The 24,209-nt window shown below is 38.7% G+C and overlaps 2 protein-coding genes across 5 annotated transcripts in view; one reads left to right on the top strand and one right to left on the bottom strand.

The window, feature by feature from the left end:
- Nucleotides 1–1,040: 1,040 nt before the first annotated feature.
- On the bottom strand, nucleotides 1,041–23,718 carry TRAF6 (TNF receptor associated factor 6). The gene is made up of 7 exons (XM_002821873.6): nucleotides 23,299–23,718; nucleotides 14,222–14,539; nucleotides 11,496–11,646; nucleotides 10,108–10,266; nucleotides 7,997–8,068; nucleotides 5,576–5,653; nucleotides 1,041–3,659 (listed from the first exon to the last, which is right to left on the bottom strand). Exons 2-7 carry the CDS (start codon nucleotides 14,515–14,517, stop codon nucleotides 2,847–2,849), a joined length of 1,569 nt encoding a protein of 522 aa, XP_002821919.1. The 5' UTR covers nucleotides 14,518–14,539; nucleotides 23,299–23,718; the 3' UTR covers nucleotides 1,041–2,846.
- The window catches only part of RAG1 (recombination activating 1), a 64,152-nt gene continuing 63,645 nt past the window's right edge, over nucleotides 23,703–24,209 (top strand). For 3 of the 4 annotated variants that reach the window (XM_054524489.2, XM_054524487.2, XM_054524490.2), the window contains exon 1: nucleotides 23,704–23,789. The gene's annotated coding sequence lies outside the window, so the exon portion shown is untranslated. Of the gene's footprint in view, nucleotides 23,790–24,209 lie in introns of all 4 variants that reach the window. The other variant, XM_009246464.4, reaches the window with a different exon arrangement.

Below are 24,209 nucleotides of genomic sequence, written 5' to 3'. Positions count from 1 at the left end.
AGGAGAATTGCTTGAGCCCGGGAGGTGGAGGTTGCAGTGAGCCGAGGTTGCACCACTGCACTCCAGCCTGAGCGTCAGGGCGAGACTGTCTCAAAACAAAAAACAAAACAAAACAAAAACCTTTGGTTGGACATCTCCGGAAAAAGTGGAAACAATTTCTTTTTTAATTTAGCAATGTCCCAGAATGATGCCAAAAGATAAATATGTTAAAAGGTGGTTAGTAACATACAACATAAAGCCCAAAGGCTTGTATACCCAACTGAGTGAAACTAGCATATTTAAGAATAGAGTAGGAGATTGGGAAAATGTAAGGAAGAAACTAACTTTCCAGGTTAAGGCTTAATTCTGATTGAAGTCAAAAGTTTTCTATTTGGAATGACAGCTGACTATTCTACTTTGTAGTCACGATGAATGACCAGCATAAAATAACTGGCTGGTTTATGACAAAATGCCAAATGTTGGGGGTTAAAATTGCTCATTTTACTTAAGATGTTACCCAGCTGATAGACACTAAATTAGAGGAAAGTATCAGTGTCAGCAAAGAGTAAGTTAAAGACATTTTCTACTGGCAAAATACTTTCGTTAAGTATTGTCAACGTTCTGCTGGTTGGAACTTAATTTGAGACAGAATGTTATGGCTGGAGGGGACTGTAGAAATATCTAGTCCAACTCATTTTACAGATGGGAAGCTTGCTAAAAGCTGAAATTAGGCAAAACAACTTTTTTTTTTGTTTAAAGACTCTTGAGTTAGTAGAAAAAAATAGTATCACCAAGGCAGGAAATGACTCCTCTTTGTACCTAATGCACAGCCAATGCTTTTAATAGAAATCTGACCAGGAAGCTTTTAAATATCATTTCCTTTTTTGAGCTGGGGGCGTGGAGATTGAATGTTTTGTGGCAACATTTAATTTTTTTCTCTGATAAAAGTATATATTGTAGAAAACGTAAAAAATATAAGCAAGCGCAAAGGAAAATAAGCCAACAAAAAGTTTAGTATATTTCCTTCAGGCTTTTTCTACGCAAATACAAAAATACTACTGTTTAGTTTTTAAATGGAACTTGACAATTATTTATTCATTGTAAAACAATCACAGGAACAGCAGCAGTGTAGGTTTCCCTACCTAGAGGGTGGTAAGCAGTGATTCTCAGGCGCTGGTTGGAAGGCACAGCTGAGGGACACAAACTGCCAGGAAATAATGTGGTAACTAGCCATGGGCTTGTGGTACTAATGGTGGCACGGGAAACAAGGTCTCTGCTTGACTTTTATTTTCACTCCATAACAAACTCACCACATCAGGAGCCTAAGGGTGGGTGGGGAGGGAGAAGAGAGAAAAAAGCAAAGGGAAAGTTCAAAGTGACACTCGCTGGGGGCTGAAAACCACACTCCCCTGCAGATGAGGTCCTTGGCTTTCTCTTGAAATTAAGGCTGATCTAGAACCCTGGCTGGGGACTCTGATTTGGCCTCTCTGGGGGATACAATGTCATCTCTCATTACCAGACAACTTTAAATGGTGGATGGATCTTTAGATCCTTTATAAGCTTATACTAGTTGCGGGTCTCCCTGAGAACTAGATTCCACGATATTTTATATCTATATATAGGCCTTTAACAAATACATGATGGCACACAGAAAAATCATCTCTCCCTATTAGGAAAATCTGGCTACTTCCAGGATTCCACAGGATCCTTCTCAGAACCTGCAGTTGTTAGGCTACAGCAACATACTCAAGCTAAGTTGTGACACAACCACTATGACTTCTAATCTTAGTTTGGTGACCTCCTAGGTATCTCCAATCATCTCCCAAGTTTTAAAAAATTCTGATTTTAGGAAATCAATTTTGTTCTTTTTAATCGAACTAAACCAGAGGGTATTCAAAAGAGCTGAAAACTTCTGGCTCACATAGCTTCTGTCACCACCAATGAGATGCCACATGCGCTGACTACTTGGGTCACTTTTAATTTTTATGTTGTTGATTGTATGTGTGCATCTCCTGTCTTGTAAGCATTAAACAAATGAAGACATATGCAGAGCTGTGAAATTCACTCTGCACTGAACAGACAAAAAAGGGTTACATAGCATAACAATGAGCAGTTAGTATCCACATGGTTCTCAGCATTATAAACTCTGGGGAAGATGCTACTTCGTAACTTCAAGGAAATAAGTAAGCAAGGCAGAAGGAACACTTAAACAAGTATTATTCAACAGACATATTTACACTAAATAAGTAAGGTTATATTTAGGGTTTAAACTCATCCCTGAATATCCTTAGTAACAATCTGGAGGAAAAACTGGGGTGAATGAGAACTTAAGTTTTCCAAGGATTATGGTTCAAATCCTCTGAAATCTGTAACAGGTTAAAAACATGAGAACTCAACTTTCTATAGCAATAACTGTTCTCGAGGGCACTAGCACAAGGCGGTAGTGATTTTCACTTTTAATATATTACATATAATACTATAAAAATAGACTGAAGTTTTAAGGAAAATCCATTATTATTAAAAGTTTAGTACTCTTGAGTCTGGGCTTTCTGACAATAAAATACACCAGAGCAAAAGCCCAAGAAAGTACAACAAAGAGGTATACTAATTGGCAAAATAGCTGCTGCAACATGCCACAGGCACTTCACGCCTAATATTTCTGAAAAAGCATGGAACGTGTGGATTCCCAGGAAAAAACTGCCTCAGATCATTTGTAACAGGAAGAAATAGTAAGTGACCTCTCTAACAACACTCACTAGTAGATATTACATATTTCCCGCGGTTTGTTTCTTTGCATGTTACTGAGAACAGGGCAAGGAAAGGCACTGTTTTCTCCAGGTAGTTGTTTTTGAACAAGTGAGGGCAAGCTATACCCCTGCATCAGTACTTCGTGGCTGAAAACCCTCCCTCCGAAGGCTACCCATGTCAAAGCGGGTGGAGACCTCACAGCGCACTAATAATGTGTCATCCTTAATGAAAGTTCTTTGTCTTAGGGCTTCCAGATGCATAAAAGTTACATAGCCAAAGCCTTTTGGGTTCCGTGGGATTGTGGGTCGCTGGAAAGCAAGCAGCTCTGGTTTGGCATCCATTATCTCTTCGTGGTTTTGCCTTACAGGTGCTTCAGACTGATCAAGAATTGTAAGGCGTATTGTACCCTGGAAGGGCCAAGGGAGGTGGCTGTCATATTCTCCTTGCATTGTGTGGACAAAAAGGGATATATAGTTTGCACAGCGCTGAGCAGTCGGTAACTGAAGGTGCAAGCGCATGCACAGTTTGTACCCGGGTTTGCCAGTGTAGAATCCAGGGCTATGAATCACAACAGGTTTCTCCTCTTCTTGACATTTCAAATGCATTCCAAAGTTGCCAATCTTCCAAATATAAATTCCATTGCACTGCTGTGCTTCGATTTCAGCAACTTTGTCCTCAAGGGTTCGAATGGTTCGTTTGAGCTCACTTACATACATACTCTGAGTTTCCATTTTAGCAGTCAGCTCCCGGATTTGATGGTCTTGTCTTACAAGGCGACCCTCTAACTGGTGAATAGTTTCCTGGAAATTCCGGACCTCTGAGATATACCCAGAGTCAGGTATAAGGCTCAAACTATGAACAGCCTGGGCCAACATTCTCATGTGTGACTGGGTGTTCTCTTGTAGGTGGCGTGCCAAGTGATTCCTCTGCATCTAAAAATCAAGCACAAGCCTTAGGCTGGGAATAGATACCGTGAGGAGTAGGAAAAGGACCTGGCCAGGTCAAATAAGAAGTTTTCAAGTAGTCACACCACTTCCCTCAATTCTCTACAATTTTCCTTTGCCTTCAACAGATTCTTGATCCAATGAGGTGACTGCCTCTTAGTTCACTGAAAAACAGATTATCTGATGACTACTCTCCCAGCTTTCACTCATATAAATCTCCCTCCCACCTACAAAAAATGTATTTACACACATCCTTCTTTTCTGACTGAGATGCCTGTCCTCTCCAAGATTAACATTCCACCTGTGCTCTAAATGTTACCTGACCTGTTGCAACATCCCAGAGATTTTACTCATGATTTTTCTTCATCTTCAAACATCTCTTCCTCTAACACTTTCCTTTAGAATACAATTATTAAAGTCTTTCCCATCAAAAAAGGACAAACTCTCTGAAGAGCTTTTGTCTCTCTCTAGTTAATACCATTTTCTTTTTTTTTATAAAGTCAGGAATATAGTCTACCTGTATTGTCGGCAATTCCCAGTATACAAATCTATTGCAAATTGGAATTTTTCCTGGCACCATGCCATTCTAAGGTCATTAAGAACACCCCATTATACGAAAAACATTCATAATACAACAATTTTTATTATAAAAGGTCATATAGTCTTTAAAAAACCCAGAAAATACAGATGACCAAAAAGAAAGGATGTTACCTAATATCTCACCTAACTTCCATTAACATTTTATTTCTTTCAAGTCTTTTTCTCTAAGCACAACAATACAGAATTTTTCCACAAAATATAACCATACCATTTTGCTCATTTTATTTTTTAAATTATTAAATGTATGTTTGTTATACGTAAGTCAGGAAAAAAAAAGTATAATGGAAAACCAAAAGTGTAACTGCACTCTCCAAAAAGAAAGACATATCATAAACAATGATCAATCTCAGACATTTGACACTACTGATCATGAATCTTGAAACTAATTTTGGAGATAATAATACTACTTTCTCTTTGCCTGGTTCATCTGTTTCTTATACTGTTTGTTCATGGCTCTTTTCCTTGGCGTACTTCTCTTTCCTGTACATACTCTATATGATCTCAATCACAACTTCCATTATCACCACAAATCACTTCCCCAAAGCAATACTCTGAGTCCTAATTTCTCTTTGGGGCTTAAGATAGCACATAATGCATGTCAGTCATCCCACCTGTTCCCTAGCTGGGTGAAGTCATTATCTGTAACTCAATTCATTAAAACAGATTTTTTTTTTAAACTCTACCTCCAATCAGTTCTTCCTGTTTCACTCTTTTTTGCCGAATGGCCCTTCCATCTACCCAGTGACAAAGGCCAGAAACCAAGAGTCATTCTAGATGCCTCCCTCTCCTTCACTCATCACATTTATTTAGTCACACAGGCAATAGATCTTCTCTCCTAAATATGTACTGGCTCCTAGGTCTATCTTCACAGTCATCGCCATAATTCAAGCTGTCTTCACTTAGGTATTCCAACAGCTCAGGTACTAGTACCCCCACCTCCACCTCCACCTCAAATCATCTACATTGCTATTGGGTTGAACTAGCACAACACAAACTACTTGTAGTTCCTCAAATCACCATGCTCACTCTTTCTCACTGGTCTTCTCTCCCTTGTCTTCTTGGGAAACTATTTCACCTGTCAAGATTCAGCCCAAAGCATCGTTTTGTCAAGTCTGTCTGAATCCTTTAGGCATTACTAAGTATGCCTTTGCTTCTGCTCACAGCATCCATGAATAACTCTATTATATAACTTATTACACTGCTTTACAACTACATCTACATTTTTGTTGTTATTCTCCACTACATGATGCAACTGAGTATTTTTTTTACTTATATTCAAGAATTAAAAGAAAAAAAAACCTTACCTTTTCATGGCAACCAAAAGTACTGAATGTGCATGGAATTGGGGCTGTAGGGCAGTCTAGATCATAATGATTAGGCATCTGAAATCCAAAACAAAGGCTTAAAAATCTCTTCCTTGCATATCATTTTCTAGTTTGATGCGATCACATTTAAACTGTATTGTCAATGGCTGCTTTTGTACCACATTGGCAGTTGAATAGGTGCAGCATAAACCATCACCCACAAAAATTAAAAGAACATCTACTTTCAAAAGTTATAGAGAAAGGAAATATCAACATCTCATAATATCCCCTCCAATTATTCAAAATTCATTTCAAGAAAATGAATTTGTTCCTCTTGCTGGGAACTGGCACCCTCTAGTGGCACTTTACAGAAAAAACACCTGACAATAGCTACAAGTGCAAACTGGATTAAGACTCCCACAATGGTCTAGGCCATTTAATAGGAACCAGTCAACTGCATGCACTGAAGCCACTGATTACACCCATACTTGCCTCATGACCACCTTTCAAAAATCATCTTTGACCACCTTTCAAAAATCTTAACTTTTGTTAAGCTGGGCATATTTTAGCTACAATGGGGAGACTCAGATGTTAGAAGGTACTTTAAACACATTAATAGAAGCTCTAAAGAAAGTCTCAGTCCTGGATTTTGGGACTCTAAGACACATTCCCTAAGGTAAGATCCATTATACTCAATCATATTTTTTCAAAGACGTGCCAAATTCCCTTTAGAAATTTAATGTAGCTATAGTTGTAGATATTTCAAACAGGAAGTACCTGAGAGACCATTTATTATAATTCAACCCTTCATTTCTCAAGAGGGAACAGTGTAGAACAGGGACCAATAAAATTTTTGTAAAGGATCAGATAGTAAATATGGGCTGTACTGCCTCTGTCCCAAGTATTAAACTCTACCACTGTCATACAAAAGCAGCCATACACAAGACATACACACGGGCATGACTGTCTTTCAATAAAACTTTATTTACAAAAATAGTGAGACAGATCTAGCTGGCAGGCCAGTTTGCTGATCCCAGATCTATTTAGAATGTCAACTTGTTAAAGATGAGAGGGCACAGTTAAAATCACAGTTAATACAGTTTAAACCTAGGACTAAAACCCAGGTTTTCTGACTCTTAGCCTAGGGTTTTTTCCTGTATTTTCTTTTGCTGGGTTTTAATCTGTTGCATGGTTTCCTTTAAATATTAAAAGACAGCAAAAAGGAAAACGAGTTAGGACTTCATAAGCAAAAGAAGTTTAACACCATCAAATTAAGGCTTTGTTGGAAAAATTAAGAGACTGTTAACAAACCAATGAAAAAGTTTTAAGGTTAACAAACTTGTCCAGTGACAGGTTTTGCTTGCTGCTTCTCAGTAAGGTATATCAATAATGATCTCTGGGTTTACAGATTTCATGGGTATATAAATATTTAATGGTTAATATTCATATTTTGTGGGTAAACTCCCCAAATGTCAGAAGATAACAATCAGATGGAATTTTCCTTTCTCTACTAATAGTCAAAACAATCTTTGGGCTGGGCTTGGTGGCTCACACCTATAATTCCAGCACTGTGGGAGGCCAAAGTGGGTAGACTGCTTGAGCTCAGGAGTTCGAGATCAGTCTAGGCAATATAACAAGACCCCGTTTCTACAAAAAATCTAAAAAAATAAAAAATTAGCCGGGCATGGTGGTGCACGCCTGTAGTCCCAGCTCTTTGGGAGGCTGAGGTAAGAGGACTGCCTGAGCCAGGAATTTGAGGCTGCAGTGAGCCATGATTGTGTCAATGCACTCCAGCTTGGGCAACAGAGTGAGACTCTATCTCAAAAAACAAAAAAACCCCACCATATAATTTTCTATTACAATTACTACTTCTAATGATGCCTGGTCAGTGGCCTACAGGACAACTGAACAGAAGGGCTACAGGTCCTGAAAATCTGAAAACTTCCCTGTATGCCTCAGGGATTACAGCTACAAATAATATTCTCCTACCGAACAGAACTGCTTTCCTTTATTTCACTGTTCCCTCTTATTCTTTCAGCCAATCTCTGGACACTTGAGATCCTCATTTCACAGTGTGTAAATATATATATATCTTATTTTTTTCTTTCTTTAAATGGGGACCCTTACTTCTGATTATTTTTATCTTAAAATTGGTTCTGTTGGGAATTTTTATGAATATACAAAAGCACAGATATTATGTTAATGACTTAGGAATTTTAAGGACTTAAAAAGGGCTGGATGTTTTGTTCTCCCTGAAAGTATTTATTACTTATATTAATTTATATAAAAAATTTTCACACAGCTCTAATACTTCTTCAGTCTGTATTTCTTTGCCTTATTGATTTAAATTTTCAATTAAAAAACCTAATTCACTTCTTTAAGCTGTTTATGAAAATAATAATTTATGAAAATGAATAATACCTGTTCTCTGATGAGTATAGTATTGCAGTATTCACAGATGACATTTGCCAAAGGACAGTTCTGGTCATGGATCTGAATTTTATTAGAGAAATATAATTAAAGCATGAGAATATCTGAAAAAGTGAAAACAACTAATTTTGATAAAAAGCAATTTTTCACTATAAACAAATAAGGACATCAATTTGTACAAAGCAAAAGTGAGTGAAAGTGAGAGTAATATATAGGCTATTTTCCTTCTCTTTCCCAGTGTAATAATGAGATTCATTCAACCTTCCAGCTCTTTAAAAGAGCAGGGTAGTATATAAAAAATAATTTTTCAAATCCCTTCCTTTTATCCTGAGGCGGTACACCTGTATCTACCTCGGACATCATCTGCCGAGGCTATAATTCTCCAAAGGTAATCTTCCAAAAATTTTCAGCAGCAGCATGACAATTTAATTACAATTTCTTGTCAGTAGAGTTAAAGAACAAATCTTTTGTTAGGACATGAGGATTTGGTGCTCAGGTTCTCATATGCCCCAGAAGAGTGAGCCTTATTTTCTAGAATATAATGACTTTAGTTGATGTGCTGAGAAATAATTAGCCTTCGAGGTTAAGTCAATCTAATTTACTAAAGTTTAGAAAGGAGTTGTCGGGCCGGGCGCAGTGGCTCACGTCTGTAATCCCAGCATTTTGGGAGGCCAAAGAGGGCAGATCACCTGAGGTCAGGAGTTCGAGACCAGCCTGACCAACATGGAGAAACACCGTCTCTATTAAAAAATACAAAATTAGCCGGGCATGGTGGTGCATGCCTGTAATCCCAGCTACTTGGAACGCTGAGGCAGGAGAATCGCTTGAACCCAGAAGGCAGAGGTTGTGGTGAGCCGAGATTGCACCATTGCATTCCAGCCTGGGCAACAGGAGTGAAACTCCGTCTCCAAAAAAAAAAGAAAAAAAGGAGTTGTCATTTTACTCTAATTATGACTGAGACTTCTCTACATTTATACCAAGTTAGCTGACTTTTTTTGAATATTTTATCAATGTAATGGATATGCTTGATCTCAAAGTGGGGAAAAACTGCCGACGTGAATTTATAAAAACTGTAGTTTAAGGAAGTATCTAAGTAATAGAATAAAAACACAAATTATATGCAGGTTATTTTATAAAAGTATACATAGGATAGGGATCAAGGGCTTAGATTTCAGGGTTAGCTTTTTTTATTGGCAATATTAATACAAGACTACTTAATCTATCTCAGTTTCTGAACATAAAAACTGTCCTATAATCATGATGCTGTTAGATACTACCAAGTTTCTTTTTAAAAGATAAACTTTTGGCCTGGAGTGATGGCTCGTGCCTGTAATCCCAGCACTTTGAGAGGCTGAGGTGGGAGGATCACCTGAGGTCGGGAGTTCAAGACCAGCCTGACCAACATGGAGAAACCTCTTCTCTACTAAAAATACAAAAATATTAGCTGGGCATGGTGGCACGTGCCTGTAATCCCAGCTACTCAGGAGGCTGAAGCAGGAGAATTGCTTGAACCCAGGAGGCTGAGGTTGTGGTGAGCTGAGATCACGCCATTGCACTCCAGCCTGGGCAACAAGAATGAAACTCCGTCTCAAAAAAAAAAAAAGGATAAACTTTTAAATTTAACATACAAAATGAGAAGTAAATACATTATATACGCCGCACGATGAAGTATCATCAAGGAAACATACTTTGTGGGTTTGATTTATTCTTCATAATAGTTATAACAACCTATCCTCTTTTTCAAAATAATTTTGTGTAGATCTTATCTTAATCTACTTGTCTCCAATCCAAAATTGGTTATTAAAATATCACACAGGAAAGCTGATCGGCATATGCCTTTCCTAGAAGTTCTGTTACCTGCATATCTACAATAGTGATAACTAGTATAAATTTTTTTTTAAGAAAGACATGCAAATACAAATTCTACACTTATATACTAAAATGGCTTATTGAACATTTTCTTAAAAATCATTTTTCCCAAAATTGATAACGTAGACTCAGAGTTGGAGTCACATCCTTATCTACTGCTAACTCCCTAAGTACACATTTAAGAACAATGTTTTAAGAAGTAGTGAATTTAACAAATCCAAGTTAGTACATGCCTCTTTATCTTCAAATGCCATTGATGCAGCACAGTTGTCACAAGAAACCTGTCTCCTTGGACAATCCTTCAGAATGTGAATATTAATATGAAATTTTTGGAAAGGACGCTGGCATTGGGGACAATCCATAAGAGCAAACTCACAATGTGCTTGATGATCCTATAATTAAAAAAATAATGGATTAGTATCAGCCAACTCTCAAGTCTTCTACATATAATCTCTCCTAATTATATACTGTTTTCTTTCAGCAGGCTACTGAACTTACTTTGTCTAGTGCACACCACAGAACCATTCACAATATGAACGTCTTTAGTGAATTTTTTAAAATGGTCGTGGATTGCAAATTTATACAAAGAACGTGAACTCTCAAGTTCATGCATCCAATTAGCAAAGAGTGTTGGAAAGAAGTCAGATTTCCTACTTATCAATTTATTACTGTGTCAAAAAGGCCACTCTCTTTTAAGAGCTAATAAGTAAAAGGAGCAAGTAGTATATCTGTCTTAAACATTTAATTTCAAATATAACACTAATATTAAATTTCTGGTAAAAATCACCAAGCTAATAATTGATCTATTTAGTATAAAAGCAAATTATTTTACAATCTGATTGTTTCCGTTAATCTCAAACTATAGGAGTATTCCATTTAGTTCATAATAAAATGCACAATTTAGAAAAACAGAGAGAAAAAAGTATAATGAGGATACTGAGATGATTACTTGGGAATTACTGCTTATTTCAAAATGACAAAAATGAAATCGTAAGATTAAAATGTGACACTTGTATTTTTTTTTTTTTTTTTTTGAGGCGGAGTCTCGCTCTGTCGCCCAGGCTGGAGTGCAGTGGCGTGATCTCGGCTCACTGCAACCTCTACCTCCTGGTCTCAAGTGATTCTCCTGCTTTGGCCTCCTGAGTAGCTGGGATTACAGGTGCACGCCACCATGCCTGGCTAATTTTTGTATTTTCAGTAAGAGACGGGGTTTCACTATATTGGTCAGGCTGGTCTCGAACTCCTGACCTTGTGATCCGCCCGCCTCAGCCTCCCAAAGTGCTGGGATTACAGGCGTGAGCCACTATGCCTGGCTGACACCTGTATTTAAAATGCTCCTCAGCTTTACTGCAGATAAAGCTCACCAAAAACTTCTGAAACAATACTGATTTTTGAAAAAAATTACTGCTGGGCAAAGCCAGAGTAGATAAAACAGTATATTTCTGGTTTCTACTTACATTTATATTCAATAATTAAAGGGTTGGCATTAATTCAGCAAGAATTTATTAACCAATCATCATATGCTAGGTACTGGCAATACACAGATGGACACGGCAAAGTCCCTATTCTGTAGGAACTTCCTTTTATACATGTGCTAACAGCTAGAAAAGAACTTTAATACCTCAAGATGTCTCAGTTCCATCTTGTGCAAACAACCTTCATTTGGACACTTCACCATCAGAGAAAGAATCTCACGTTTTGCAAAATTGTCTGGAAATAGTTGATTTTCCAGCAGTATTTCATTGTCAACTGGACATTTGTGACCTGCATCCCTAACAGAAACAAAATACACACAATTAGATTTAAATACTCACATTAGAAAATCCAAACAACTTTAATTCACCATATATAAATTCTCCATTTAATGTTTCATAAGTAAAAACAATTTAACTCATTGTATTGCAGGTCACCAAAACAAACTGTCCTTTTATGGACAGCTTACAAACTGTTCTTTTATGAAATGAGTACAACTAGCATATTGATAACCTATCAAAAGCTAAGGGATTTTTATATGGTGGGATAGATTCCAGCTTTTTGAGAAAAATTAGCTGAATAAGATATTTTGATTGGTATAAAATGAAGTGAAAGAATGGGAATTTTGGCAGTCTGGCCTCTGTGTTGTCACACCTATACAATACACTAGAAAGATGGAATATGCTGCTCACAGTACTAATAACATGTCTATAATGCAATTGCTCAGTCGTAAGTAAAAATTTAAGCAGTACCTCCATGAGGTCACATTTTAAAGTTTACTCTGAAATAGTCACTATAACACTCCAGCTAACAGGCAACAAGTTTCCTTTATTTGTATGTCTAGGGTCCAATGTTACAGAAAGTTAAAGGACCTCTATGTCCTGCTTCTCAGTGGTTTATTCTTTCTTATGATGGAAAAAACTATCCTCAGAAAAAGAAAATGGGATTGTATTGAGATGCACTTTGATTCCTTGAATAAACATACTCAATGAGAAATTTCAGAGCAGTTCCTTTAAGAACACTGGAGCTAAGTGTTCATTTTTAAAAAGCTTACAGGGAGACAGAAAAAAAAAGCCTCAGACTTCTTTTTGTGGGTTGTATTTCCTTTTCAGACCACTGTCCCACTACTTTCATGAACATCTTGCTATTAAAAAGCTGCTGAAGATTAGCCACCTTCCTGGGCATGGCAGTGAGCCGAGATCGCGCCACTGCACTTCAGCCTGGGAGACAGAGCAAGACTCCATCTCAAAAATAAAATAAAATAAAATAATGTCGAGGTTGAGAAAGTCTACCCAAAATAGATCTTAAGTCAGCACTGCGTAATACATCTTTCCCTAAAATTGAAACAGCAGACATTATCTTTTGTGATTTAAATTAAGCCAAGTCCCGAGTGTGGATGTAGTTACTCTTAAATTCAAGTTTTATCGAAAAGTTAATGTAAAAGTTGGCAGATAAAAACTTTGGAGACTAACAAATTGCCAGGACAGACTTACAACGAATTCACTAATATAACTAGATGGCTATTTGTTGAAGAACATAAAATCTGCCCCCCTTCATCCAATTTTTTGTCCTGTATAGGACTCCTTAGTCCCCTAAAAAATTCCCATGTACTTTTGAATTATAGTAAAATGTATCTATTTCCATGGAAATTGCAAGTACTTTCATTCAGTTAAAGCAACCATGATTTACTGATCATCTACTATGGGTCAGGCACTATTTCCAGAACTTGGGAAAAATCAAGAAATAAAACAGATCTAATACTTTGCTCTCAAGGAGCTTATCATTCAGTGGGGCAGACAATAAACCCATAAATTATTTGGTGCTTTAGAAGGCAGAAAGTGCTAAGGGAAAAAAGAAAAGTAGGGCCAGGTGGAGAGATTGGGAGTGTTCGGCAAGAAAGGTGGAACCACACTGTGGTATAAATAGGGTGGTGAGGGGACCTATGAGAAGGTGAGAGTTGAGCCAAAGTGGAAGAGTTAAGGGGTCAGCTGTGGCAAGAGTGTTGCAAACAGAAGAGCTAAAGCCACTCACCAAGGCAGGAGCATGCCTGACATGTTCAAGGGATAGCAAAGAGGGAATGAATGGGTAGAAGGACAAAGAGTGCAGCAGAGAAGAGGTCAGGAAATGAATCATGGGCCTATCACACAGGGTCTTATAAGGATTTTAGCTTTTACTCCCAGATACCCTGCTACAATGGTCTGAGCAGAGATGACATCATCTTACTTATTTTACTAGGTTCACTCCGGCTGCTGTATTGAGAACAGCCTGGAAGAAGACAAGAATAGAAAGCAGGAGGCCTGCTAGAGAGCTGGTGGTGAGTCACAACACGGTGGTAGCAGAGGGAGGAAGTGAGAAGGGACTGGATTTTGGATATATTATGAAGGTAGAGCCTTCAGTTAATACTTTCTTTAAAAATACTGGTAATTTTACAGTTGACCATACACTTTAGGTAATAGACAAGACTTAATATGCCTAAAATCACAATAACTGATCACTTACAGAGTCAGTATTCTTTGTGTGGTTGAGATTATCCTTATCTAGTAGCATCATAATTTAAGGTACATTTAAAAAATACTATTTTCTTTAAAGCATAGAATCACTCCCCAGTCTGCATTAGAATTGCTTTAAGTAAAAGTCGCAAATTATTTACTTATTTATCCAAGGGTCAAAAGAGGAAGAGATTCAAGTCACTTTTCACACAACAGTGGAAACTGGGATAAGAATCTAACTTTCTCAATTTTCTGTCCATTGTTCTTTTTTCCTAAGTAGCTTTTTATGTATAAGACTACTTTTGGGATGTTCCATGTTCTATGTAACAATGTTCTCTGCATCTGGGTCTGTTATAGGACACCATTTTTTCTCATGCTCACGTACCTTATTGATTTTATGATGCAGGCTTTGCAGAACCTATGGCCGCATGGCGTTTGCACTGCTTCTCGTAATGCCATCAGGCAGATGGGGCATTCATATTTGCTTTCCAGGGGTGGGTCAAACTCTACATCATATCCCTGGATCTCCTCCATAAATGAGCTGGAGAGGTTCCCCGTGCTGGCAGTTCCACCCACACTATCATCTTTTGTTGCAGCGCTACAGGAGCTGGCCATGGCCACACAGCAGTCACTTTCAGACTGGCTGGATCCACAGCTGTTTTCACAGTTTAGCAGACTCATAGTAACTTGATTATCACTTGCTCTGTAGAAATAGCAAGAAAAAAATGCCTTTATAAGTAACACACACACTCACACCCCACACATATACATCATAGCTTATCTATACAAGTCACTTTTTAATTCATGTACATCAGCTGTATGTGATTTACAGAAAACTTTTAAAAGTGTTTTGAGCTTTCTCATGACTATTATAAGTTACCGGATTCTCTCCTTCAATAAATATATATATTATTATTTGTGCAAATCACTTGGAGCACACAAAGAAAGCTGGGTCCCTTCACAAGTTCATGATCTAGCAGAATGACAGCATATAAAGTTAAAAAAGGAGAAGCACCTCAGTTGTAATACTCTTCTATATCACATTTATCTGTTTACATGTTTGTTTCCTGTGATTGAGCTAAATATTTTAATTTCCATTTCCTCAGTACTTAGCACAAGATTTTTCATACAGTAAGTGTTCACTAAGCATCGCTAAAGAACTTATCCATGTTGTTGAAGTTCCTTCAAGTATCCTGAGCTGAAGGGAACAGTATGGCTAGCAGCTCAGAGCCAGGAAAAGCAGTACACAAGGAATCAGGTGATCATGTGCCACTATTAGATGTGTGATTTAGTGCAAGTTACTTAACCATTTAGATCTTGGTTTCTTCTTCTAGGTCTAAAATTCTATAAGGACTTCCAAATGCTCAGTGTGGAGATTTCTATTAGGTATTAAAAATAGAATAGAAAAAGTGTATTTTTATGTCCTTCTGCCTTCAGTCAGGTCAAGTGACTATGTTTCATTATTAATGACTGGAAAAACAAGTGATGTTTTGTTCGCCTATGGAAAACTATTGGTTTCATGAGCAGAGGAGATACCCTCAAATTCTAAACCATTATGGTATTTACAAGCGAGAAGCTAATATTTAAAAGCAATTCACAGCCCATGTAACCACATCTGTATTTTAAATAATTACTTTTGAAAAAAATTTCTACATAAAGTTGTTGTAATAACTCATTCTTACTGCCTGGCACTGTTCTAAGTGCTTTGCACATATTAACACATTTAATCCTCTCAGTAACTCAGGTGGATTTTATTGTTAGAACCATTTTACAGATGAGAAAATTGAAGCACAGAAAGGTTATATAATTTGCCCAGCTCATAAATGGAAGAAAAGAGTTAAATTCATATCATTCAATTCCAGCACCTGAGCTCATCACCACTTATTAGCACTGCCTTTCCAGCCAGAATAGTGCTAGCTATTTATGGAGGAGATCCAGGGATATGATGTAGAGTTTGACCCACCCCTGGAAAGCAAGTATGAATGCCCCATCTGCCTGATGGCATTACGAGAAGCAGTGCAAACGCCACGTGTCAGATATCATTCAAGAAACAGAAATGTAGGCCTCCAGTCATATTCTCCTGCTTGTCTCACTTTTATATAAAGTTCCTGGCTGCCACTTCACCAAATCGAGGATTAAGACAGTAGTACTCAATCCTTTTACCACTACAAATACCTTTTTATTCTTTTCAAAGATTCTGAGTAGCACTTGATGACCGCCTACAATGAGGCACTATTCTGGCTGGAAAGGCAGTGCTAATAAGTGGTGATGAGCTCAGGTGCTGGAATTGAATGATATGAATTTAACTCTTTTCTTCCATTTATGAGCTGGGCAAATTATATAACCTTTCTGTGCTTCAATTTTCTCATCTGTAAAATGGTTCTAACAATAAAATCCACCTGAATTACTGAGAGGATTAAATGTGTTAATATGTGCAAAGCACTTAGAACAGTGCCAGGCAGTAAGAATGAGTTATTACAACAACTTTACGTAGTATTTAAGTTTTGTTGTCACCACTTATCAAAGTGGTAACTATGGAACTTAAAAGGTTAAGTAACTTACCTAAGATTACCCAACTAATAAGTAACAGCGTTGGGATCAGAACCCAAGTCTACCTGACCTTGGAGCTTTGCACTTTGTACTACACTACTTTTATCCATGTTTTGACCAATTTGTCCATGAAGCTGCATTTAAAATTTATTTGCCTTTATTTTATTACACTAAAGTGCTGGCCACAGCTACTATTAAACATGGTCTGTCCAGCACTACTACACTACATTGACAGAATTCCAAAGAATCTGCAAAGAAACTTGGCATGTGGTTTACTTAGGTTTTTTTTTTTTTTTTTTTTTTTTGAGACAGAGTCTCACTCTGTCGCTCAGGCTGCAGTGCAATGGCACGATCTCAACTCACTGCAACCCCTGCCTCCGGGTTCTCCCACCTCAGCCTCCCCAGTAAGTGGGATTACAGGCGCCTGCCACCACGCCCAACTAATTTTTGTGTTTAGTAGAGACGGGGTTTTGCCATGTTGGCCAGGGTGGTCTGGAACTCCTCGCCTCAAACGATCCACCTGCCCTGGCCTCCCAAAGTGTTGAGATTAAGGCATGAACCCCCGAGCCCGGCTGTGGTTTATTTAGTTTTGATACAGTATTCCCGAAGTTAAAAATAGCTCCCATAGCCTTGCTATATCTGATGTGGACTCCTAGGGAAGGTTCATACAGATTGAAAGGAAGCAAACAATGGCAAGACAGCAGAAAATAGCAGAACTAGTCACTACAGCTGGGTCATAAAATACGGTATAGGGCCCCCTTTATACCTTCCAAATCTGAGGACAAATGATGCTGTTATGCTACACTAGGGTATATATCCTTTGTTATTTTTATTCCCATATACAGGCATACTCAGACATTTTGGGTTCAGTTCCAAACCACCGCAATAATCCAAATACCATAATAAAGCAAATAATACAATTTTTTTTTGTTTCCCATACCAAGTTATTTTTACACTATACAGTAGTCTATTAAGTGTGCAATAGCATTATGTCTAAAAAGGCAATGTATATACCTTAATTAAAAAACACCTTATTGCTAAAAAATGCTAGCGATCATCTGAGCCTTCAGCGAGCTATAATATTTTTTGCTGGTAGAGGGTCCTGCCTCAATGTTGATGGCTGCTGACTGATCAGGTTGGTGGTTGCTGATGGTTGGGGTGGCTGTGAAAATTTCTTAAAATAATATAACAATGAAGTTTGCTACCATGAAGTATTTCTCTGTAGCATGTGATGCTGTTTGACAGCATTTTACCCCACGAGAACTTCTTTCAAAAATAGCGTTAATCCTCTCAGATTCTGCCACTGCTTTATCAACTAAGTTTGTAGAATATTCTAAATCCTTTGTTGTTATTTCAACAATGTTCACAGCATCTTCACCAGGAGTTGATTTCATCTCAAAAAACCACTTTGTTTGCTCATCCATAAGAAGCAACTCCTCATCTGTTCAAGTTTTTTACCATGAGACTGCAGAAATTCAGTCATATCTTCAGACTCTACTTCTAATTCTAGTTCTCTTGCTATTTCTACCATCTTCAGTGACTTCTAATGAAGTCCTGAACCCCTCAAAGTCATCCATGAGGGCTTCTTTCAAGTTCAACTTCTTTCAAACTCCTGTTAAGGCTGATATTTTGACCTCCTCCCATGAGTCACAAATGTTCTTAATGGCATCTAGAAAGGTGAATCCTTTCCAGAAAGTTTTCAATTTACTTTGCCCGGATCCATCAGGGGACTCATTCTCTATGGCAGCTATAGCCTTATGAGATGCATGTTTTAAATAATAAGACTTGGAAGTCTAAATGACTCCTTGATCCACGGGCTACAAAATGAATGTTATATTAGCAGGCATGAAAACAACATTAACCTTCTTGAACATCTCCATCAGAGCTCTTAGGTGATTAGGTGCATTGTTAATGAGCAGTAATATTTTGAAAGGCATCTCTTTTTCCTGAACAGTTCTTGACAGTGGGCTTAAAATATTCAGGAAACTATGCTGTAAACAGATAGGCTGTCATCCAGGCTTTGTTGTTACCTTTATAAAGCACAGGCAGAGTAGATTTAGTATAATTATTAAGGGCTCTAGGATTTTCAAAAGTGTAAATGAGCACTGGTGTCAACTCACATTCACCAGCTGCATTAGCCCCTAACAAGAGAGTCATCAGCCTGTCCTTTAAAATTCTGAAGCCAGGAATAGACTTGTTTGTAGCTATGAACATCCTAGGTGGCATCTTTTTCCAATAAAAGGCTGTTAAGTATACACTGAAAATTTGTTGTCTGGTGTAGCTACCTTCATCAACGATCGTAGCTAGATCTTCTAGATAATGTGCTGTAGTTTTACATCAACACTTGCTCTTTCATCTTGCACTTTTATGTTACGGAAATGCGTTTCTTTCCTTAAACCTCATAAACCAATCTCTGTTAGCTTCCAACTTTTCTTTTGCAGCTTCCTCACCTCTCTCAAACTTTACAGAATTGAAGAGAATTAGGACCTTGCTCTGGATTAGGTTTTGGCTTAAGGAAATGTTGTGGCTAGTTTGATCTTCCATCCAGACCATTACAACTTTCTCCATATCAGCAATAAGGCTGTTTCACTTTCTTATTAGTGAGTTCACTGGAGTACCACTTTTAATTTCCTTCAAAAACTTTTCCTTTGTATTCACAACTTGGCTAAATGGCCCATTTTGGCTTCTGATGTGCCTTCTTCAGTAAGCATAATTATTTCTAGCTTTTGATTTAAAGTGACAGACATGTGGCTCTTTGGTTTACTTGAACATTTAGAGGCCATTGTAGGATTATTAATTGGTCTAATTTCAATATTGCTGTGTCTCAGGGGAGTAGGGAGGCCTGAGGAGAGGGACAGTAAGGGTACCAGCTGGTCAGTAGAGCAGTCTGAGCTCTCACATTTATTAAGTTCATCATCTCATATGGGTGTGGTGCATGTACTCCAAAACAACAATTACAATAGTAACATCAAAGATTGCTGATCACAGATCACTATAACAGACATAATAGTTTTAAATATTCCAAGAATTACAAAAATGTGACAGACAAATACAAAGTGAGCACATGCTGTTGGAAAAATGGCATGGAAAGACTTGCACAACACAGGGCTGACATAAATCTTCAATATGTTAAAAAAAAAAAAGTATTCGTGAAGTGCAAAAAACCAGTGCTATAAAATGAGGTATATCTGTACATTTCTGTGTCCATTACTTCCTTAGGTAAATTTCCTAGAGGTAGAATTGTTGGATCAGAGGGTATGTAACTTTTCAAGCTTTCTGATAGATAATGCTGGTTATCCAATATGTATCAAAGACATTCTAATTTCCACTCACACAAGCACGGTATATATGCAAGAGTCCATTTTCTCTACACTTGACAACATCAGGTATATTTCAGTCTTGAACCTTTTTTTTTTTTTTTTTTAAGTAAAATCACTTTTCAGAAATTAGTATTTGTTATTTGGTTGTATGACATATATCCAAGTGCTGGCCAGAAGACAAAGGCAGAAATTATGAAGCTAGGTGTATCTTTTCTTTTCTGCCCAAATGTCCAGTTTAAAATGTAGTTTATTGGATAGTCTACACACTGCCTGCTTCCAGTCCAGTTCAAAAGGCTTGAAGGTCTTTAGGTCTGAAGAGACCTTTTATAGCTAATGTGTTCCTAAGAAAATCTGTCTAATCAGTTATAATTCCTTAAAAGGAACTCCACTGTGGGAATGCAGTGTGACACATAAAAGTGAGCATGTTCAAAATCTATTTGCTTTCAAGTTTCACATTACTTTCCATGCTTTAAGAAGCAATCCAGAAGCTTCCTATTTTCCAAATAAACTTTTTCATATAGTCATCCCTTAAGTCCATAGTATTTAGTTCCATGTAACTAGACATAAAGGGAAAATTAAGTTAAAAACAATTCTTGACTGCCATTTAGCATTTTTGTTTCCTCTTTCTTTGGTAAAACATTTTGTCCCTTTAGTTTTAAGGACTGTAATGACTTCAGGAAAAATCACCTTTCTAACTTAATTATAATGATAACTAACACTAAGAGAAGAACAAAAAGTGCTTTGTGTCAGCTACAGAAGTAAATAAAAGATGATCTGGCATGCATGCAGAAAATATTGTGCTCTATCAGGTTTTTTTTTTACTTTTTAACCTCCTACTGTGTCATAGGATCTGCTACAAAAGCAGGCTGGAGATAGAACTTTGATTTTACATAAGTAAGAATGTTTTTGTAAAATATATATATATACGTATATACGTGTATATATACATACATGTATATATGTTTATATGTATAATACATGTATATACGTGTATATATACATACATATATGTATATATGTGTAATACACGTATATACATATATAAATGTATGTATATATACACGTATATACGTGTATTACAATACATATATGTATGTATGTATATATACACGTATATACATGTATTATACATATAAACATATATACATGTATATGTATTATACATGTATATATACACATATTATATATGTATATATACATATATGCATGTATTATGTGTGTATATATACATATATACGTATTATATATGTGTATATATACACGTATATATACACACATATATACACATACATATATATGTATATATACACATATATACACATATATACACATACATATATGTATATATATACATATATGTATATATATATTCCACAATCTTTAAGGTAGTGCTTATCATACTAGATATATATATATTTTTGTCAGGGTCCTGCTCTATTGCCCAGGCTGGAGTGCAGTGGCACGATCACGGCTCATTGCAGCCTCCACCTCTTGGGCTCAAGTGATCCTCCCACCTCAGTCTCCCAAGTAGCTGGGACTACAGGTGTGTGCCACCAAGCCTGGTTAATTTTTGTATTTTTTTGTAGAGACAGGGTTTTGCCATGTTGCCCAGGCTGGTCTCAAGCTATCCTCCCACCTCAGCCTCCCGAAGTGCTGGGATTACAGGCATGAGCCATTATGCCAGTCCTAAAATAAAAATTTCTTACAGTCTCTATTCTAGTATACTTACGTGGCTTTCTACAGGAATTAATGAAGGGATGGAACAAAGTATAAATTGTTCCTTAACTTGTATGTTAAGAGTGTCCTGATTGTAATTCCCTTTTGCAGTTGTGAAATCTAGTATGATAAGCACTACCTTAAAGATTGTGGAATGTAACTACTGCTAACTTATTTCAGCTGTAAAATGAGTAGTATTGAAAACAGCCTTGTCATAAATCATGACTTAAATTCACAAATTAGTATCTGGGTGTACATTATAATCAAAAGAGAATACTGTAACATGTCTTGGGGGAGGGGGAAGTAGGATAATCTACAAAAAGTTTGTCCTCCAAGGCAGATGCTAAGGAGGTATGTGCCAAGTTAAAAGAAGTCAACAAATTATGTCTTAAATGAGTCAATTTTAAGTCAACTGAAATTCATACATGAGTAAACATGTAACTTATTAAAGTAAAACCATGTAAAGAAAACATGAGAAATTATCTTTAATTTGCTACTAGCTTTAGAAACAGAAACTGTTTACCAGCTTCTTAAATTTCTAAAGTGTGAAGACCTACAAATATACTCCAAAGGCCAAGAGACGCTGCAAAATACTCAACTGTTGTGCCTTAACTTTGAATCCAAATTCAAGGGGCATTCCCCTTCCTGGGCACTATTTACTCTGCTCCAGGAGGCAAGGATTTGAACTTCTCTCTAAATCTAAGTAGCCAAAAGTTTATCGGCATCACATGCCCAAATTTATCACAGAGAAGAGCTCATGTTACAATTCTGAAATACTGTGGTGCATGCAGGCTGAAACTCTCATGTGATCCTGTACCCACCACATGCCAGACTCCTTCCTAGAGTCACAAAAGAGGCCACATTGTTCCTGCCTATACCCTCAACCTCAAAATCTGAAAAGCCCCTCTCCCTTCCCTAGTAATCAAAGGAGAATGAATGAAATGATAGCAGCCGAGTTCACAAGGCCAAGACAGAATTTCTTTACCAGTTTTTCTCGTTTCTACATGGAACCTGTGTAACAAGACATTCAGTAATAGTAATCTGCTCTCAGAGAAAGAAACAATTAAATACCATACAGCGAAGCTGCTAATACTTTAGGTGCTTTCTGTTCACATTCAAGACAGTCCTAACTCAGCTGGAGATCCCCTTAAGCCAAATACTAGGAACAGCTTTATCAACCCGGCGTCTGGAACAATCGCTCCAACCACCGAGTGTAGGGGCGGGGGAGAAAACATTCGTGTCATCTGAGCCTTTTTTTTTTTTTTTTTAACTCGCTGCCTGAGACTTCTATCGAGTTCAACAGGGAATCCAAAAATAGCTTTCCCATGACAGTGACAGACGGAGTCGCCAGGAACGTAAAGGATTTTTTAAAAATTTAAGCAGGTGTTTGCTCCAAGGAGCTGACAACTGCAGGAGGCAATTTCCTTATCTGGGAAGGGGAAAAAGCGGAGTTGAGGGGAGCGAGGTTGAGGAAGGCGACGCGGGTTTTTTTAGGGGGTGGAGTGAGCGAGGAAGAGGAGGCCTGGGGAGCAGAGGTCAGGGGACAGGGAACGGTGTCTCCGACCTGTGGGAAGCGTGGGGACACAGGCTGCGTCCCGACCTGCGGGAAGCGAGGGGCAGGGAACGGTGTCCTCGACCAGCGGGAAGCGAGAGGACAGGGGCGGTGTCCCCGACCTGTGGCAAGCAAGGGGGTAGGGGCGGCGTCCCTGACCTGTGAAAAGCGAAAGGACAGGGGAGGCGTCCCCGATTGGTGGGAAGCGAGGGGACAGGGACTGCGTCCCCGACCTGCCGAGAGCGAAGGGGCGGGGGACGGCGTCCCTGACCGCTGGGAAGCGAGGCCGCGGCCGCCAGGAGGAGGCGCCTGAAGGAGACTCACCGCTCTAGTGCGCTGGGAGGCCGAACCAGGGGGGCAGGGCTCCCCCCCCCAACCGCACGACTCCGCTCAGCCAAGGCGCTGGTAGAGGACGGACACAGACACTGCGTGCCGAGACGAGGCTGCTTGGACGTCAAACTCTGGATCCAGAGGGCGCCTTCGCCACCTCCACTGACCGCCCGCAGGCCAAGCCCCAGCTGCGGACGCCACTGCTTCCGCCTTCTCTGCTGGCTGCGGGGAGCGAGGGGCAGGGAGCGCGCCGGAGAGGAGACAGAGCGGCCGAGTTCGGAGAGAGTGCCCCCTGGCGGTGATCCTCCAGGAGGACTGTGGCGCGGGCCGGGCGGCGCCCCCCGCCCCGCCGCCTGGCGTTCTTCCTGCTCGGGTGTCCCACCTGGGAATTCGTTGCACCGCACAGCCGAACCCGAGTGTGTCAATGGGTGTGTGTTGGAATGAGGATGGCGACGAGAAGATCACTCCCGGAATAACTTAATTTGGTGAGCAGTGGCGACGGTAGTAATCCCAAACTGCGCTTTTATAGCACCCCTCTCCAAGCAGGAGAAAACCCCAGCTGGGCTAGATCGCTTGACCTTCAGGAATTCTTAAACCCCTCCCCAGCTCCACCCTCTTTGCCCAGGAAGTTTCCGCGATCCATAGAACCCTCTATTATTACCTGCTTTTCCCCTTCATCCGGTCCAAGGGAGTCAGCCCTTGCATTAAATATTTCTTTGAATTTCCTGCGAAGAACACCAGCGCTTTGTCTTTCTCTGTCATGGGAAAACTATTTTAAATTCCCTGTTTAACTGGTCATAAACGTCTAGAGAATGTACCACGCATTTTGCTGGAGAAGCACGAAAGATTTTCATCCACCTCTGTATATTTGGTTCATCGTCCACCTCTTAGGGGAGGTTTTCCAG

Source organism: Pongo abelii, chromosome 9 (genome assembly GCF_028885655.2).
Source record: "Pongo abelii isolate AG06213 chromosome 9, NHGRI_mPonAbe1-v2.0_pri, whole genome shotgun sequence".
Lineage (NCBI taxonomy): Eukaryota > Metazoa > Chordata > Mammalia > Primates > Hominidae > Pongo > Pongo abelii.
This window is presented reverse-complemented; position numbering and strand designations above follow the sequence as displayed.